The sequence below is a fragment of the Phytophthora parasitica genome (genome assembly GCF_000247585.1).
Source record: "Phytophthora parasitica INRA-310 unplaced genomic scaffold supercont2.7, whole genome shotgun sequence".
NCBI classification, from domain to species: domain Eukaryota; phylum Oomycota; class Peronosporomycetes; order Peronosporales; family Peronosporaceae; genus Phytophthora; species Phytophthora nicotianae.
The window spans coordinates 1,782,299-1,797,826 of record NW_008648993.1 but is presented as its reverse complement, the minus strand read 5'-3'; the positions used below and the strand labels follow the sequence as shown (position 1 = coordinate 1,797,826).

Here is a 15,528-nt window from a genome sequence, read left to right as displayed (position 1 = left end):
CTAACGAACGAAACGACCAAGAATGTCGCGAGGGTGTTATAGCGCCGCGACCAACCCGACAACGTCGGGACGGCGAAAGCTTAACGGAACTTGAAGACAGACGGGGACGGCTTTCCGGCCAATTCCTCCTTCGATCTTCTGGTGAAGTACTACGTGTCTTTCAACAGCGATTATAGCGATGAAACATGGAATATTGGAGGTTCAGCACGGAATAGATTGCTACGCTCGATGCAATTTTTATCTTGTTAGAAGTAAAAAAAAATTAAGCAAGACTGGTTGGCTATTATGGCAACGCTCCATTAATCTTTACCGAATAGAATTCGGAGAAGCTCTCAGTTTCTCTAGTTTCCTTCTTCTGGTGTTGAATGAAGCGCCGTTAGCGATTCTCTGATGTTATCAAACTCGTGCTTGCTACGGTGTCATCCATTATGCTTCCGTCAGACCCGCCGTTTTAGCCTTCTTCTGTCCAGAGCCATTTTGCGATCCTCGTCACACCAGCACTTCTGAGATCCCAGACACTAGCCACAAAGACAATAGATCATCTTCGAAAATACTGAAACGACGCATGTAGCACGCTTCACTCACTGAAAAATAGATCCATTTTTAAGAACCGCATAATTATGCTCTGGCTAATCTTAAATCATGCGAGGCATCCCGTACTACCCACTGGCGTTCCATTGTAGATGTCTGAAATTATTGGGAGCAATGAATCGACTTTTACTCTTAATAGATCTAAATGATTGTGGTTGAAAGGCTTCATGACATACGTTCACAACTCCCACTGGGCCAACCGCAGGGCAAATACCACAAAATCTGCAATAGGTAAGGGCGCAGTACCTGTTTCCTCTACCTTCTGATTAGTGAATCTGACCTAGTATTTGTTGTAGATGGCTTGGTTACCATTCTTTCAGCTGATTTTACCGGTAAGGGTAGCAACGCAACGGCCTTCCAAGCTGACAGGAGCAACGTCGCCTTCTCCAACTCCCTTCGCTTTATCACGGTGGCACACGCTATATGCCACCAGTTTACTTTGTAGTACCGCCAAGACAGGGAGGGGCTAAATTTTAGGCCTTGTCATAGAATTGTATTTGCATGTGCACTTCAACAGACCTACATTTTTATGTTTGTGCCGTTGCTATTATAGAGCGTCAGGCAGATGGCGTGGGTTAATGCTAGATGTTCTACACCAGGGAATAATAAAAAAAAGTTGGAAAACTGCGTCGTATTTGTATGTATGATGTGACGGTTTCTCTCTCTCTCTTTTCTTTTTGTATATTAGCGCTTTAAATGATAGTGTCTACTTAATAACAACAGCTTCTCGATATAAACTCTAAATCGTTCCTTAGTGAAGCAAAACATACCGGCTCCACTTTACAATAATACATTGCCTAAATGCTACATCTCCGAAACCGTAAAGCATTTAGAGTACACACCTAATACAACCCATTCTACAGCTGGACGAAAACAAAGGATCTCATCTGGGGAAAGCTGTCTCAAGTGATCGTCTTTCCAAAAGCCAAGGTTCGCGAATGGCTGGAGAAAATCGACTGGAAGCCTGACGACCCACGCAAAAGCTGAGTCAAGAGCAACTTGAAGTCTACCTGAAGCGTGGTAAGGAGAATCAAACCAAGGGGAAATTGCACCACCTTTCGTTGGACATGTGGATCGAATACTTCGATATGTTGCTCGGCACGGAACTGTGGGAGACCTTTTCTTCCAAGAATTTTGTTAAACTTGTCGGGAAGCAGCGCAGTTGGAGTATCATCACATGGCTAGTATTCCACACTTATCACGTAGGCGACTAAAGACATTAAACCTAGCCTCCCTCTATTACGACCGTTTATGTACCTTTCCTTTGCCCTGTCACCTCCTTTCACAGCTTGGCAGGACCGCCTAACTGCATGAGTGCTTGGAGCGGACAGTTGCGGGCGAATGAGCGACGAGCCTTACGTAAAGATTTGGTGTTTTCCCGCAGTAATTGGTTAAGTGCTGCCGACTAATGAATTCGCCAGCACATTGCAACAAAGTCTTGAATAGCAAATCATACTTATTTAATCTTCGTACTCCCTAGCGCTGTCATGGTCGTTTTCTTCTGCGTCGTACATAGCGAAATCGACAAAATCCATCGCTAGTTGTTGTTTTCTGCTCGAGTACTGGCTGGAATATCTGCGTGTGCCGCAGGAGCACCGCAAACCCTCACAGAACATGTAGCCAACAACTAGCGCTAGTTGGTGTGCTGGATGGTGTACCTTTTACAGAACCATTGGTGGCCCTGTACACGGTTAACTGGACGCGCAGCTGAATCGTGCCAAATAGTCCTAAGTTGCAGTTATAATCCTTAGAATTACTCTCTGGTAAGGTGGAAGCTGTGGATATACTGTCCCATATTTTGGTACCATACTAGTAAGCGTACCGTAACCTTGGGTAACGATGCGTCACACGACCTCCTTTTGAAAGAAGACGCTCATTTGGCTGGGGAGTTTGGTGCGATATGGCCCTCTTCCATGCAGCTATGGCGCTTTGCTGTATCTTACTAACTAGATAGTCTCGTCCAGTGCGGCTGGATGGTGTTCTCGCAGATGATTTGCGGTAGCCGGTGTAAGCCCTTGTTGGAAGTAGAACCGCAGTTCCAGCTGGCTGATTGGCACTGCGCATTGGATGAGCAAGTTTTGAAACTCAGCCACATAATCATGGAGTGACGTGGTCTGACTAAGCCCACACAACCACTCACGTAAGCGATACTCTCTGTCAGGTGGTAGAAAGAGCGAACACATCGCCGCGTTAAAGTTCGCCCACATCTTCACCCGTCCTGTTGCCTCGCACTCACTCGAAAATTTGCGGTACCAGTTCATTGGCGTCATCCCCAGATGACATGATATCATCGTGACAAATTGGGGTGACTCCTCCGTCATCTGGGGGTGATAGTCGGCGTAATATTGTTCCAGGGCAATACCCAAAGTTCAATGTCTTCATCCAGCTTGCCAAATTAGGTCGGAGGTTCATTCTTACGAACCGAGGTCGGTCTTACAGCAAGCGCGTCGATGCGTGCTTTACTTGCAGTAAGTTGATGCTGCATCATTGCTTAAGATTCCGTTTGTTTGCGGGCGAGAAGTGCGAGGGCCTCTCCAATTGACTGCTGAGTATTGGCCTCTTCCATACTGGACAGGTTTCGGCTCGATAATCGAAACTGGGGACAAAAGTCGATGCTTGGACTCTTCAAATGCTACTATGTAACGTGCTAGGAGGAGGCTTGGTAGTTCTTAAGCAAAATAAAAAGTGACATTGTTAATTAGAGTCTGGAGGACATCTACACTCTTATGTGCCCACTCCTTCAGCCTGTATTAGTCATTATGATCCGTCCCGTATACCGTCCCGTAAACGTTCCACTAACTCTACTATTTTGGAGCCACACTCTAATCCGTTATTAGGCGTACTGTAACCTTGGATAACGATTCGTCACACCGCCACGCCATAAAAATATAATAAAAAAGTATTAAAAATAATATTTTGATGTTCTTACAACAATGTACTTGCAATTCCAAGCGCTTGTTGGTGCCTCGATGGGTAATAACCCATAATAACCCTATTAGTAGTCGATTGCGAAGACGAAACCACCTCATTGCAGCCACAGATGCATCTAACGATCTTTCAGTAAGATACTGAAAATCAAAACGAACCGCCATGAGCAGTATACACTGGCTTGTTACACCTATTTAGTTTTCTTAGAAAGTTAACCCTTTCGTGAACGGGTACTTTTGACCTGGCTATATTATAGGATAGAAGGTCAAGTCATTAGGCCATCAAAGGGGGCTTTTTGCCCCCTTTCATAAACTACGGTACTACAGCAAATCTTCTCCAAATCCTTGTAGCTCAAGTAGAAAGGGCGAATCCGCATCGTCCAACACACAAAAAATAAGGAAAGGGGGCATTTTGACCCCATTTGTGGGTGACACGAGTGGTACTCAAGGATACGCCCTCCAAAGGGGGCAAAATGCCCCCATTGGCCACGAAAGGGTTAAGCTCCCATTATTTCGTGGTAATCGTCGATCGATTTTCCTTGTCATGATCCTCTTTTATAACAGCTTCAGCGACATATAGTGTATGTATGTATCTTGGTCTAGCTTACCGGATTCGACGGGAAAAGGCAACTCTGTCAAATATTAATTTCAAGTAAATTCGGAAAAAGGTAGAAAGTCGTCATTTTTTAACTTAGAACAAATGCCATGTGTCATACATCGTAATTTCCCGTACATTTTGGATTCGAGCATCTTCATGCAAACCAAAGCCTAGCATCAATCAAGAGCGACGAGAGGTAAGCAAGAGTCATCCCTCAGTAGATTATACGTATGTTTTATTATCTGTATGTGTACTTGTAGGCTGTGCTGAAGGTCCAAGCTGCTAGAGAAGCCGCAGAGATGGTGGCCCCCAAGTAACGCGCTCTCCATGACAAGGGAGAGGGTCAAATTTAAGACACCCAAGGCGTAACCAGAAAGAAAAAGAAGGCAAGCAAGGTCAAGAGGGGTGTGAAATTACGATTTCCCGGACTGGAATCACCTTACGTAATTATTTTAACTAACAAATTGTAGTCTTCTAGAGTGGTTTAACGATATGCGCAAGAACAAGTCAATGTGTAAATTGCATAGTTAATTATTGCAATGAAGTATTGTTTAACCCTTTCGTGGCCAATGGGGGCATTTTGCCCCCTTTGGAGGGCGTATCCTTGAGTACCATTCGTGTCACCCACAAATGGGGTCAAAATGCCCCCTTTCCTTATTTTTTGTGTGTTGGACGATGCGGATTCGCCCTTTCTACTTGAGCTACAAGGATTTGGAGAAGATTTGCTGTAGTACCGTAGTTTATGAAAGGGGGCAAAAAGCCCCCTTTGATGGCCTAATGACTTGACCTTCTATCCTATAATATAGCCAGGTCAAAAGTACCAGTTCACGAAAGGGTTAACAATCTTTAATAATCGTACCTGTGTATGACACTCATTACAAAAAACCTAATAGGTAAATCTCTGATTGGATAAAACAAGTTTTTTTTTTATAAATTGAACACTTCATTCTTGTCGTGCGGTCAAGTGAGAGTGTTGATAGAAGCTGAAGTTGCCGAGAGTGTAGGTCTTGTAGGAAACTTGTAGGTGTTGGAGTCGAGGTTCGGGGTATTTAATAATGAATAATTTTGCTGTCCCTAACATGCATGTCTTCCTTAACTCTCTAGTAGAGCATAAGGGCTTCTTACTGTTTCTGCGCATTTCTGTTTCTCTTTCCTATGTTGCCTACCCTGTTTCTTTTTCTGTGTTTTTATGGTACTTGCATTTTTATCTAACTAAATGTAGGTTCACTGTAACTGCATGCATTCAATGCAGCAGTTCCATTGACGTTCAGCCTCTGGCCTGCGAGGACCAGCACGCCTGCCGGAGGCGAAGACGAGGGCACCGACGAGAACTATGAAGAAGAGGAAGAAGAGAACAACGGCGGCGAAGCCGGAGACGAGAAAGGCGACGAGAGCGACTCCAAGAATGTCACCGGCGAGACGTTCCGCCCTACCTGTCAAGTCTTGTGCCCCTACCAAGTCCTAACTCCGTCTCAGCGTTCCGCTCGTTCCTTTGCCCATGATCTCGTAGTCACTCCTCAGGCTCCCTCTTAGTAGTTTCATCTCTTTTGGCTCGCCGTCAACGCGTTCCATGACCGTAGGCTCCGTCCGCCCTGATCGGTTAGCTTGATACCGTTCCAAATGGCAAGTTCCGCCTCGTTCCACAATCACCAACTCCAAAATACTCCAAAGCGAGACAACACGAAGTCATCCCAATGTACATAATATAAACACCGTTCCGTGTCTTGGAACTTGCAAGCTCCAAGCACATTCCCCTGCGGGGAACTGTACTCCCCGCCTGTTCCAACTGGTCCACGTGCCAGCTAGAACATCTGTTAAAATGAACAGTACACAACTGAGGAAGCCCTCTACAGTGTATTTATTTTTATCTCTCTATCTCTATACTAATGCTTATACTACAGACTTGTGCTCGGGGTCTGAGGCAAAAGAGAAAGTGAGCTCGACTTCGGACTGCGTCCTTGGCGGCTGCACTCCTTGCCTCGTATCATCATCGCGCTATGGTTGGCAGGCAGCTCTCTGCCTGCACTATCCAGATCACAGCTGTGATCTGAACTTCGTCTCGTACTTGCTAATTAGAATTAATACAACTTAGAGAGGGTTTCGTTTCAGTTGTTATTTTAATTCTATGGCAGACAGGACTCCCTGTCTACCTTTTAGCGAGTGGCCGCTCAGCGCGCCCTTGCCACTCAACAACATCATCTCCGCGTCGTCTGCGTTGGCGCCCACCAACCGGGCGTTCCTACATAACTCCAGCAGACCTCGCTTCTTGCGATCTGCGTCCTCAAACGTCCCATCAGCGTTCCAAACTCGGGAGCTAGTGCAGCATGAGACAACCAGAACGTCTCGTACGTGGTAGTAAGTACCAAGTCCTGCAACTCGCGCGATCACAACTCTCTTAGCCACTATATCTTCGATGGGAGACGACACTGCAGAGAAAGCAGTTTCTTCGCCGCCTATTGACAGGCGTTCCACAAAGCTAGTAGTTGGTAGGTCCATCTTCAGAATCGTCCCCCTCGACATCGTTCGGTATCTCGTCCGCGAACGGTTGACTCCAGCGACGTCGAAAAAGCTTCAAGCGGTTCACGTTCACCGTAACGATCCTATTAGGATGGGTGGGGATCGCGATCTTGTAGGAGTTCTCCCCGACTTGGCCGACAACATAGTAGGGACCATGCCAGGACAACGCCAACTTCTTCGTCTTGCGTTCCCCAACCCGGGCTCTGACATACTGATATACCCAAACTGAGTCCCCATCCGCATACGACACCTTCACTTGTTTGTCTAGTCGTTTTTCATGCCTGTCTTGGGCCTTGAGCAGCTGTTGTTCTACCAGCCGTCGTGTGTCTCTCAACGAGTGGTACAGTTTTCGTCTGTACATCGCAACTTCGTTACTCTTCCATTCTTTCCCAGTTATCAGATAATCAGATAGGTAACACCAGGTCTCGCCCATACAAAATAAAGAACGGAGTGTCACCGAGACCTTCGTGGTACGCCGTCCTGTACGCGAACAAGACTCTCGGTAGGTACACGTCCCAGTCAGTCTGTGCCTCGTTCACGATCATCCGCAACAACCCATTAGCGTTCCATTAAAGCTTCCCACGCGACCTTGAGTCTGCGGGCGATACGCTGCTCCTCACAACTTATTAATCCCCCAGCGTTTCATATAACGACCTGGCCAAATTTGACGTGAAGTTCGACCCTTGGTCACTCAGTAGGCGTTCTGGCGCGCCATGTTGGCAAATAACACCCTCTATCATAGTGTTCACGAATGAAATCGTGTCGAGCGATGCGACAGCGAACGCCTCGACCCATCGCGCTAATAGTCCACGAACACCATAATAGACTTGTTCCCTCGAGGTGTCATGAACAGACGACCGATGGCATCTACCACGAGCAACGCCAATGGACACGACAAGTCCTGAACCGGCGTTCGTTGCCTTAGTCCAGCCCTCCAAGGCCTTTGACAGTTACCACCGCCACAGATAGAACACTCGCGCACGAACTCAACCACGCCCTTCTTCCAACCGTGCCAATACGCATGTCGCCTCACCTTGTCAGCAGTCTTCGTCTTTCCGAGGTGAGCCGAGAATATGTCGGCGTGACAGTAGTGTAGGACCGTCTCGGTAAACGGCAACGGCGCTGCAGGAACGCAGATCGTCCTCGCAGGACCAGCATGTGCACCCAAGTGAACGAGCCTCATCAGGACTCCGTTCCTCACCACGTAGTGAGGTGACATCTTCAGCACACTGCCTTTAACTGTGAATCGAGCGCCAACGCTTCATCTTGTTGGAACACCTTGAAGGCTCTCATCCAGGGCACGCGCTCCTGTTCCTCTACAAACTTGTCACAGTCCAACCCGAATACGTCAACAGGAGTATACAACCCAGGGCCTATGTGCCTGTGCTCTCTGGCGTGCATGCTCACATGCCAGAGGCAGGCATGACCGCTACCCCTCCTTCCATGGACCCTCGGTTCACCGCTTTTGGTCAACGCAAATGGATAAACCTACAGTTAACTGTAAGTCGAAGGCTGATTAGATGTCAAATTAAAATACAAACTGAAAACTAGATCATCATTTTGATAGTAATTCAAAATATAAACTTCGTATTCAAAATATTGTTAAATCAGGGCGTTTGCAAGTAATTTCACAGTTGGAATTATGAAAAGTCGCACTGGACGTTTCCAATAATTTGTGCAATGCACTCACTTGTTTTAGTATTTTCACGATTCATGGATTCTGCCGCGAGGGCGTCATTGGCAGGCTTTGTGTCGACGTCTGTTCTCACCTCTTCCGATGGCGTATGTCACTAGATCCAGCCACGCAGAAGGCCCTACCCTACCGCTAACTTGTCGATTGTTCGTGTTTGCAGCTTTTCGGCGACAACGTAGAGGAGAAGCGCGTGACGGAGGCGCCTGCCCCGCGACCCGAGGACACTGCAGGATACAAACCATTGTATGAGCAACTACAGGGGCGCAAAGAGCAGAAGGACAGCGAGTGGAAAGAGAAGAACAACCCCTTCGGTTCGTGTGTCGACGGTTAGATGATCACCATTGATGATTGGGTCTTACTCGCATTGGCTTCTGGTGCGTGTGTTATTGATAATCTTACAACTCCATAGCACCCCCGAAGGGTCTAGATGAAGAGGAATTCGAATACATACAAGACCTCGAGAGTAAGAGGGAGGATGTGGAACGGAAGCGCCAAGCTCAGCACGAGGAGGACCTTGCTCAATTTTGTAAGGAGTTCGAATGGAGTAGCTGTTATTGTGTTTGTTAAGGCCTAACGATGATGTCATTGCGTATTGTGTAGTGGTGGCTCGCGGCGCTCCTAAATCTACAGTTAGTGCGCAGCTATCGTCGCAGCATTTACTGAAGTATCCTGTAAAAAATGAGTTGGAGGCGAGTAACAAAAAGGCCGCAACGGTGGTGGTTAAGGCTAAACGGAAGACAGGAAAGGATAGGACTGATTCCAAGAGTGCAGCTTCAAAAGCGAAGGAGGAACCACTGAAGAAGAAGCTGAAGGTGGACAAGTCGTCTGACACGGAGAAGCAGTCGAACACAGCAGCTCTTGGGCTTGCTGGGTACGGCAGTGACAGTGAAAGTGATGACGCTGACGCAAGCTAGTGTAATGCTGCTTAATTCGAGGTCTTCTGTCACTCTACTTATATTTTGAATCGTTGCCGAAAAGAGAGGGAGGGTTGATACCGGATGGTCGTAATGACTTGGGCTGAAGTAGACGAGGTGCAGCTCCGAGACTACGTAGCGGAGGAGATGCTTCTACCAAGACCCTTCTGGTAGTTCGTGCAACCATTCGCTTGGGTCTGTCGGGCGTCCGCATGACCACTGACGAAGTGGTCATCGCTCGGCGCAATGGCGGTGAGCAATTATTGGCTGTTGCATCTGTTCTTCTGGCCGCGCCTGGCGATGATGACATTGCAGGTTGCCGTCCAGTATAGTTAGATCGGTCCGACATCGCTCGGTGGAGGAGAGGCGCTGCAGGTCCTTTCTTACTGGATTCCACAACGGCGCGACGCAGCAGATCAGTCTCGATACGCTTTCCGATGCTCGACACCGGGCCAGTCTTAGCTGTTCGAGCAAAGTCGTGAGTTCTCGATTGGTTTGTCGATTTGGCACTGGCTGCCGCGCGAAGAAGCGAGTCCTGACTACTTCGTGCACTTCTACTTTTGTCAGCATTTTTGCTTTTACTTGCGCCGCTGTGGGTTGTAGAGATCCGCCTTGACTTGTGAGGTCGTGACTGAATAATCTGCTTTTGCTGCAACTGATGAGGGAGCTGGACTTCCTTAAACAAGCCACTTGCATCGGGGCGAGCACGCTTTGCCGGTCGTTCTTGGCGTAATGCAGATAAAATGCTGCCTTTGCCGGTAACACCAGCCTTTGGAAGTTCGACAGGACGCTGAGGTGGCTTCACCACAGGCTGCAAAAATAAGATAGCAAATTCTAAAAGGTAAGACGGTAAAACCAACACCAATCATTACACGGACGTACCGTAGGCAGCAATGCTGTCATAGCGTCTTTGTTCTCGTCAACCTTGGCCTCCTGCTCTTCTTCCAGCTCGTATGCCCTCAGTAAATACCGCACGAGATCTGGTAGCAGCATCTGCAATCTCGGGGCTAATTGCTGCTGTAGAAACTCCTGGAACGGCGAACGTTCGTCCGCATCCTCATCCGCCAACGACGGCGGGTTTGCTGCGTCTAACAGCAATGCCACACGGTCCAATAGATTCCTGATCTCCTTCTTCAGCCGTTTCTTTTCCTCTTTCTTCTTTTTGGTCAGATCCCCGTAGCACAGTACGCGACACACGAGCTGTAGTTGCAACACACGCACTTTAGCGGAGCGAGGCGTCTCCTTACTGCTCACCGACGCATTCAGCTTCGGCAGTTCAATCACTAGCTCGACTCCAACCGCTGCCAGCCGCTTCTTGAGTGTCTTAAGCTGTTTTTTGTCATCTTCGCTTAATGCCACCGCCCCCTGATCATCACTCTTCTGCTTGGCAGCACACTTCACTCGATGCTGTAGCTTGGCCCACCACTCGCCGCCTTCCTCGACCAACAGTAGGTCGAGAAACGTCAGCACATTATCTACCGGAGTCTTGACGCTTTGTTGCGAAGCCGTAGTTGGCGTAGAACCCTCTTCAGCTTCCTCCAGCTCCGCCGCCTTCACATATTCCGCTTGCCAGTCCACCATAGTGCAGGAATTTCGTAAGTGTCCGCGTTATGGCGCCTCATGCCGTATCCAATTGATCCGAATTGGGCACTTTCATCCGGACACAAAAAGCGCGGGAAGTCTGCAGTTGGCGAGCTTTTGACAATCACTCTAGAAACTTAATCAAGGTCATGGCTGACAGGGACCGTGAGGACGACGACTCTGCGTCCGTCGAGATGCTTGAGGAAGCGCAGGCGGAGGTGGCGCTTCAGATCCGCAATGAGAAGCATCTTAAGCAGGTGGGCGTGGCAGTTCGCCGGCCTCGCGCACGCGCGTCGTGCGTTAAGGGCCAAGCCGACGAGGACACGAAGCAATGGGAGCTGCTGCTCTTCTCCTTCTCAGACTCGAGTGAGCTGGCCAACCTCGAATCACTGCTAGTGCAATTGGCGCCCTCCACGTGCTATCTTTCGGCTGAGCTGGAGCAGTCCCAGAGCGTGGGTGACAGCAAGAAGCTACACGCGCTTCTGCAGACTCACGAGGTGTCCGTCGTCTACATGAAGAAGCAGCTGTTCTACGACGTGAGCGGTGTCGAGACCAACGTCGCCAGGCTACTGGGAGCTAGTGCGATGGCCGAGTATAAGGACGTGCTGGCATCCAAGATCGCAGCGGGCTCGCTGGCCTGTTTGATCGAGGCTCTGGGCGTCATGACTGACGCCGAGTCCTTCGGCTGCTACACGCTGAAAGAGGGGAATCTCTCGTCTGCCATGCAACTGGATAGCGCTGCTGTCTGGTCGCTCAACTTGCTGCCAGAGCCGAGCTCTACTACAACCGGGGTAGCGAGATTTGGAGGTAGCGTACTGGAGATTCTGAATCGAGGCAAGACGCCTATGGGACGTCGCTTGCTGGAGCGCTGGATTCGACAGCCACTGCTGGATGTCAAGCAGATCGAGACCAGACAGAGTCTTGTCCAGCTCTTCGTGGACGACACGTCATTGAGGATGGAGCTGCTGGACGAGTGTATGAAGGCGTTGCCGGACTTGGGTCGACTGGCGGTCAGTCTTGAGAAGAAGAAGCACGCTAAGATCACAGACCTAGTGAGTGTGTATGATGCCGCGGTTGGTGCCATGCCGCGTGTGCTGAAGCTCTTGAAGGCGACCAATGCTGGTGGAGACAACGATCTGGCTTCACTTGTCAAGGAGAAATTTGCTACTCCATTGGAGAAGGTGCTAGCGGATCTGCAGGGCTACACGGAGCTTGTGAAGGAGGTTGTTGACCTGGACAGCCGTCCGACTCTTGTGGTGAACGCTAAGCATGATGAGAATCTTCAGGCGCTGCGTGAAGAGTGGGATGGCATCCTTGCGGATATTGAGGAGGAGCACCGCAATGCTCTTGATACGATTGGTGGCGACATCAAGTGTGAGAAGGACAAGGTTCGTGGCTTCGCTTTTCGTGTAGTGAACAAGAAAGAAGAAGCACGGCTGTCCAAGCTGCCATACGTCCACATCTGCCAAGTACTCGTGAGTGGCGTCCAGTTCACTACGACTAAGCTGAAGGCGCTCGCTGCCGACTATCGCCGAGTGCGTGGCGAATACGAGGAACGACAGGCTCATTTACTTAGTGCAGCGATCGATGTGGCCAGCACGTACGTACCTGTCCTCGAAGCTGCCACTGCTACACTAGCAGAATTGGACGTGCTCTTGGGCTTCGCCCACGCTGCATGCCACGCTGGTTCAGGCTACTGTCGTCCAACAGTTGAACAAAATGGCGACTGTATCGTGTTGACTAGTGCCCGTCACCCTTGTGTGGAACTGCAGGACGGTGTAGACTTCATACCAAACGACTACAACTTTGAACGCGAAAGCTCGCGCTTTCAACTCGTGACCGGGCCAAACATGGGTGGTAAAAGTACCTACATTCGGCAATTGGGCACGATTGCAGTGATGGCACAAATCGGTAGCTTTGTTCCAGCAGAGGTTGCGCGATTGCCTGTGTTCGACAAATTGTTGGTTCGTGTTGGAGCTGGTGACCTGCAACAGCGAGGCGTATCAACGTTCATGCTGGAAATGCTAGAGGCGTCTGCTATTCTGCACAAGGCTACAGAGCGCTCACTTGTGATTATTGACGAGTTGGGTCGAGGCACGTCCACCTATGACGGATTTGGGTTGGCCTGGGCAATCTCGGAGTATCTTCTCACCAAGGCGCGCGCCATGTGCCTATTTGCAACGCACTTCCACGAGTTAACAGCGTTGAAGCTGGAACACCCTCACGGTTTCGCCAACAAGCATGTTACTGCCGTTGCCAGCGACCGGGAAATCACGATGGTATACCAGGTGCGGGACGGCCCATGTATGCAAAGTTTTGGTGTTCACGTGGCCTCCATGGCAGGCTTTCCCCAGTCAGTCATTGAGTGCGCTCGGCAAAAGAGCCAGGAGCTTGAGGGATTCGAGCGCGCCGTAGGTAGTCAGGAGACAATCGGTGCCAAGAGGTCTGCTACGGAAGCCTCACTAACCGATAGTGAATCCCCTTCGAAGGTTCCTGCATCGGACAAGGAATTCCTGTCCGCTTTTGCTGCTCTCCCTCTCGACAAAATGGCACCAGCAGAGGCGTTTGCTGCTGTTCGTAACCTACGTCCCCAATAGGACCATATGTAATAAACGAGGTAAAAGCTTTCAAGCCCTACCATGATATTATGAACACACACAGAGAGAGAGAGAGAGAGAGAGGTAACAAACCAGACGCTCACTTAAGTTCGAAAACGCAAGACTAAAACATACAACCTCGACGGCAACAGCTCACAGGACGCTAGACAACTATTTTACCATTGTACGCTTGTACTAGTACGTAATACACGCATCATGACCATGACGCAATTTAGTAGCGCCACTACCTGTATGATACGTGTAGAAGGCTCCGCACTCTCCACGAGAATGTGTTCGCGTTGGACTCGAAGCTTAATGCGCCCTGATGATTATGCCAGTGCAAAGGGGGGGGGGGGGTACGTTCACATTTTATACATGTAACATTACAGAGTGCAGTTTTTCCAGAAACGTCATTATTAATGATGTCGTTCGAAACACTCTCTTAGATTTGCATCACCCAAAATGATCTGAAATTTTGATGCAAGTTTCCAACTCTTTGTTTTTCAAACATTTAATCCCGACACCGTTGGTGCATGACTTCATTAGCTTTTCCGATATCTTCAGATAAGTTATATGATTTGCTCGTAAAGAATCGCACAGGGATATGTTATATTCCATAACGCTTCAAGGACTACACAACTGTATAGAAGTTATCCTACCGTACTTGTACTTTCGACGGAAGAGATTCATCTCATTTTTCGACTTTCCAGACAACGGGAGCTCTGCGATTCTTCGATCATTACTTGAACGATGAACTTCGTTTCCGTTTTGTTGCAGTTATTGGCGTTGCTATCCTGTACGTTTGCCGGCACGATTAATCACGATCAAGTGCAGCCATTCGCCCAACCCGACCCAGTCACGATATCTGAAAAGGCTGCTGTCAAGTACAGGCCACAACTTCACGTCAAGGATGGTTGTGCTTCGTTTCCGGCCGTGAATGCTGCTGGCGACATCACGGGTGGGCTCAAACCAACGAAAGAGACTGATGGTTGTGCGGAAGCTCCTCTAGGGTCTCAAATGTACGGCCGATCGAAGTGGTATCAAGACAGGTGGGCCATGATGTTCGCGTGGTACTTCCCTAAAGGCTTTATTACTAGCCAGCCCCGGATCCGTCACTACTGGATGAGTATGGTGTTGTGGCTCGACAATCCAGCACTAGAGACGCCGAAGGTTCTTGGCGCGTCGCTGTCGCAACAACTTCTGAAGCCGCGAAGATGGATGGGCTTTAACATGGCAGGGGATAAAGACCCATACCAGAAGTTCACGAGTGTTCCTCCAATTGGCTTCGTGGGCACCCAAGAAATCCGACAGAACAGAATCACCAGAACAAGGTGGAACTTCACCTACGAAGGTGGATCTAACATATCAACTCGCGTTTCTACAATAATGGTTGATTCATTCGGCTGGCTACCGCTAACATTTTCCTATCGTGATGGCCAGTACCATGATCTCATCATGTGGGAACAACTAACAGACGAAGCGCGCGCAGCTCTCAATTCGGCGGATTTCGGAGAGTCGAAGGTTCCTTTTAACGACGAAAACTTCGAGACTTCACTAGGCCTTGCTTGGCCGTTTTAATTCCATCATTGTATAAACGATGACTCGACGCAAGTTACATGAGCTACTTGAAAATAATTGATAAAAGGAACCAACTACTTTTTTTCTGTGTCCCTAGTCACTTGTGACTAGCACGAAGAAGCTCTGAAATTTCGACATGACATGCTTACTGTAACTCAAGAGTTGCAGGTGGGATGAATTCCAAACATGTTTAGGATGCTTATCTTTTATATACAGCAATGTGCGACTTCATCACGGCTACCTACAATTCTATCATACCAAAAATATCCGACTTGAGGACCTGCACGACTTGTACCATAATCACGGTACTCTGAACAAAAAACAACTTCGTACTTAATTTGACAGCTGCCGTACTAAACAGTAATCAATGCGGTTAGAGGATGTGAAGTGGGATTTGAGATTCAAAAGAGAGTCTGTTGTGCATTGTTTATAGGCGAGGAATTAAGCTAAACCAGTGAAAGTTCACTGCTTTCGACTTTTATTTATTTCTACTGCTTTGTCTTGTCTGGCGAAAGATTTAGTTCGGTGGGCA

The 15,528-nt window shown here is 48.6% G+C and overlaps 6 protein-coding genes across 7 annotated transcripts; 4 read left to right on the top strand and 2 right to left on the bottom strand.

The window, feature by feature from the left end:
• Positions 1-2,537: 2,537 nt before the first annotated feature.
• PPTG_21713 (hypothetical protein) lies at positions 2,538-2,973 on the bottom strand (the record flags this gene model as incomplete). The annotated part of the gene is made up of 2 exons (XM_008899346.1): positions 2,538-2,709; positions 2,828-2,973. 2 exons carry the CDS (start codon positions 2,971-2,973, stop codon positions 2,538-2,540), a joined length of 318 nt encoding a protein of 105 aa, XP_008897594.1.
• A 1,818-nt stretch (positions 2,974-4,791) lies between these two features.
• PPTG_21712 (hypothetical protein) lies at positions 4,792-5,649 on the top strand (the record flags this gene model as incomplete). The annotated part of the gene is made up of 2 exons (XM_008899345.1): positions 4,792-4,843; positions 5,372-5,649. The coding sequence occupies 2 exons, from the start codon at positions 4,792-4,794 to the stop codon at positions 5,647-5,649; spliced, it is 330 nt and encodes a 109-aa protein (XP_008897593.1).
• Positions 5,650-8,276: 2,627 nt separating this feature from the next.
• Positions 8,277-10,117, top strand: PPTG_05584. 2 transcript variants are annotated; one of them, XM_008899168.1, is made up of 5 exons: positions 8,277-8,415; positions 8,487-8,637; positions 8,736-8,852; positions 8,927-9,718; positions 9,808-10,117. In XM_008899168.1, the coding sequence occupies exons 1-4, from the start codon at positions 8,314-8,316 to the stop codon at positions 9,238-9,240; spliced, it is 684 nt and encodes a 227-aa protein (XP_008897416.1). In that variant the 5' UTR covers positions 8,277-8,313; the 3' UTR covers positions 9,241-9,718; positions 9,808-10,117. The 2 variants fall into 2 exon arrangements, with proteins under 2 accessions (XP_008897416.1, XP_008897415.1); XM_008899167.1 differs by having other exon boundaries at positions 8,927-10,117.
• On the bottom strand, positions 9,225-10,876 carry PPTG_05583 (hypothetical protein). Its single transcript, XM_008899166.1, has 2 exons — positions 10,123-10,876; positions 9,225-10,051 (listed from the first exon to the last, which is right to left on the bottom strand). Exons 1-2 carry the CDS (start codon positions 10,819-10,821, stop codon positions 9,275-9,277), a joined length of 1,476 nt encoding a protein of 491 aa, XP_008897414.1. The 5' UTR covers positions 10,822-10,876; the 3' UTR covers positions 9,225-9,274.
• Positions 10,877-10,943: 67 nt separating this feature from the next.
• On the top strand, positions 10,944-13,484 carry PPTG_05582 (hypothetical protein). The gene has a single exon (XM_008899165.1). The coding sequence runs from the start codon at positions 10,971-10,973 to the stop codon at positions 13,416-13,418; it is 2,448 nt and encodes an 815-aa protein (XP_008897413.1). The 5' UTR covers positions 10,944-10,970; the 3' UTR covers positions 13,419-13,484.
• Positions 13,485-14,168: 684 nt separating this feature from the next.
• Positions 14,169-14,996, top strand: PPTG_05581 (hypothetical protein; the record flags this gene model as incomplete). The annotated part of the gene is made up of 1 exon (XM_008899164.1): positions 14,169-14,996. One exon carries the CDS (start codon positions 14,169-14,171, stop codon positions 14,994-14,996), a length of 828 nt encoding a protein of 275 aa, XP_008897412.1.
• Between the last annotated feature and the right edge of the window lie 532 nt (positions 14,997-15,528).

Excerpts from the sequence above, each read along its gene's own strand:
- PPTG_05584 (XM_008899168.1), top strand. The coding sequence starts at position 8,314 with ATGCACTCACTTGTTTTAGTATTTTCACGATTCATGGATTCTGCCGCG. Across the intron at positions 8,416-8,486 it reads TTCTCACCTCTTCCGATGGC|CTTTTCGGCGACAACGTAGA; the intron begins GTATGTCACTAG and ends TCGTGTTTGCAG. Across the intron at positions 8,853-8,926 it reads GGAGGACCTTGCTCAATTTT|TGGTGGCTCGCGGCGCTCCT; the intron begins GTAAGGAGTTCG and ends CGTATTGTGTAG.
- PPTG_05583 (XM_008899166.1), bottom strand. The coding sequence starts at position 10,821 with ATGGTGGACTGGCAAGCGGAATATGTGAAGGCGGCGGAGCTGGAGGAA. Across the intron at positions 10,052-10,122 it reads TGACAGCATTGCTGCCTACG|CCTGTGGTGAAGCCACCTCA; the intron begins GTACGTCCGTGT and ends TTATTTTTGCAG.
- PPTG_05582 (XM_008899165.1), top strand. The coding sequence starts at position 10,971 with ATGGCTGACAGGGACCGTGAGGACGACGACTCTGCGTCCGTCGAGATG.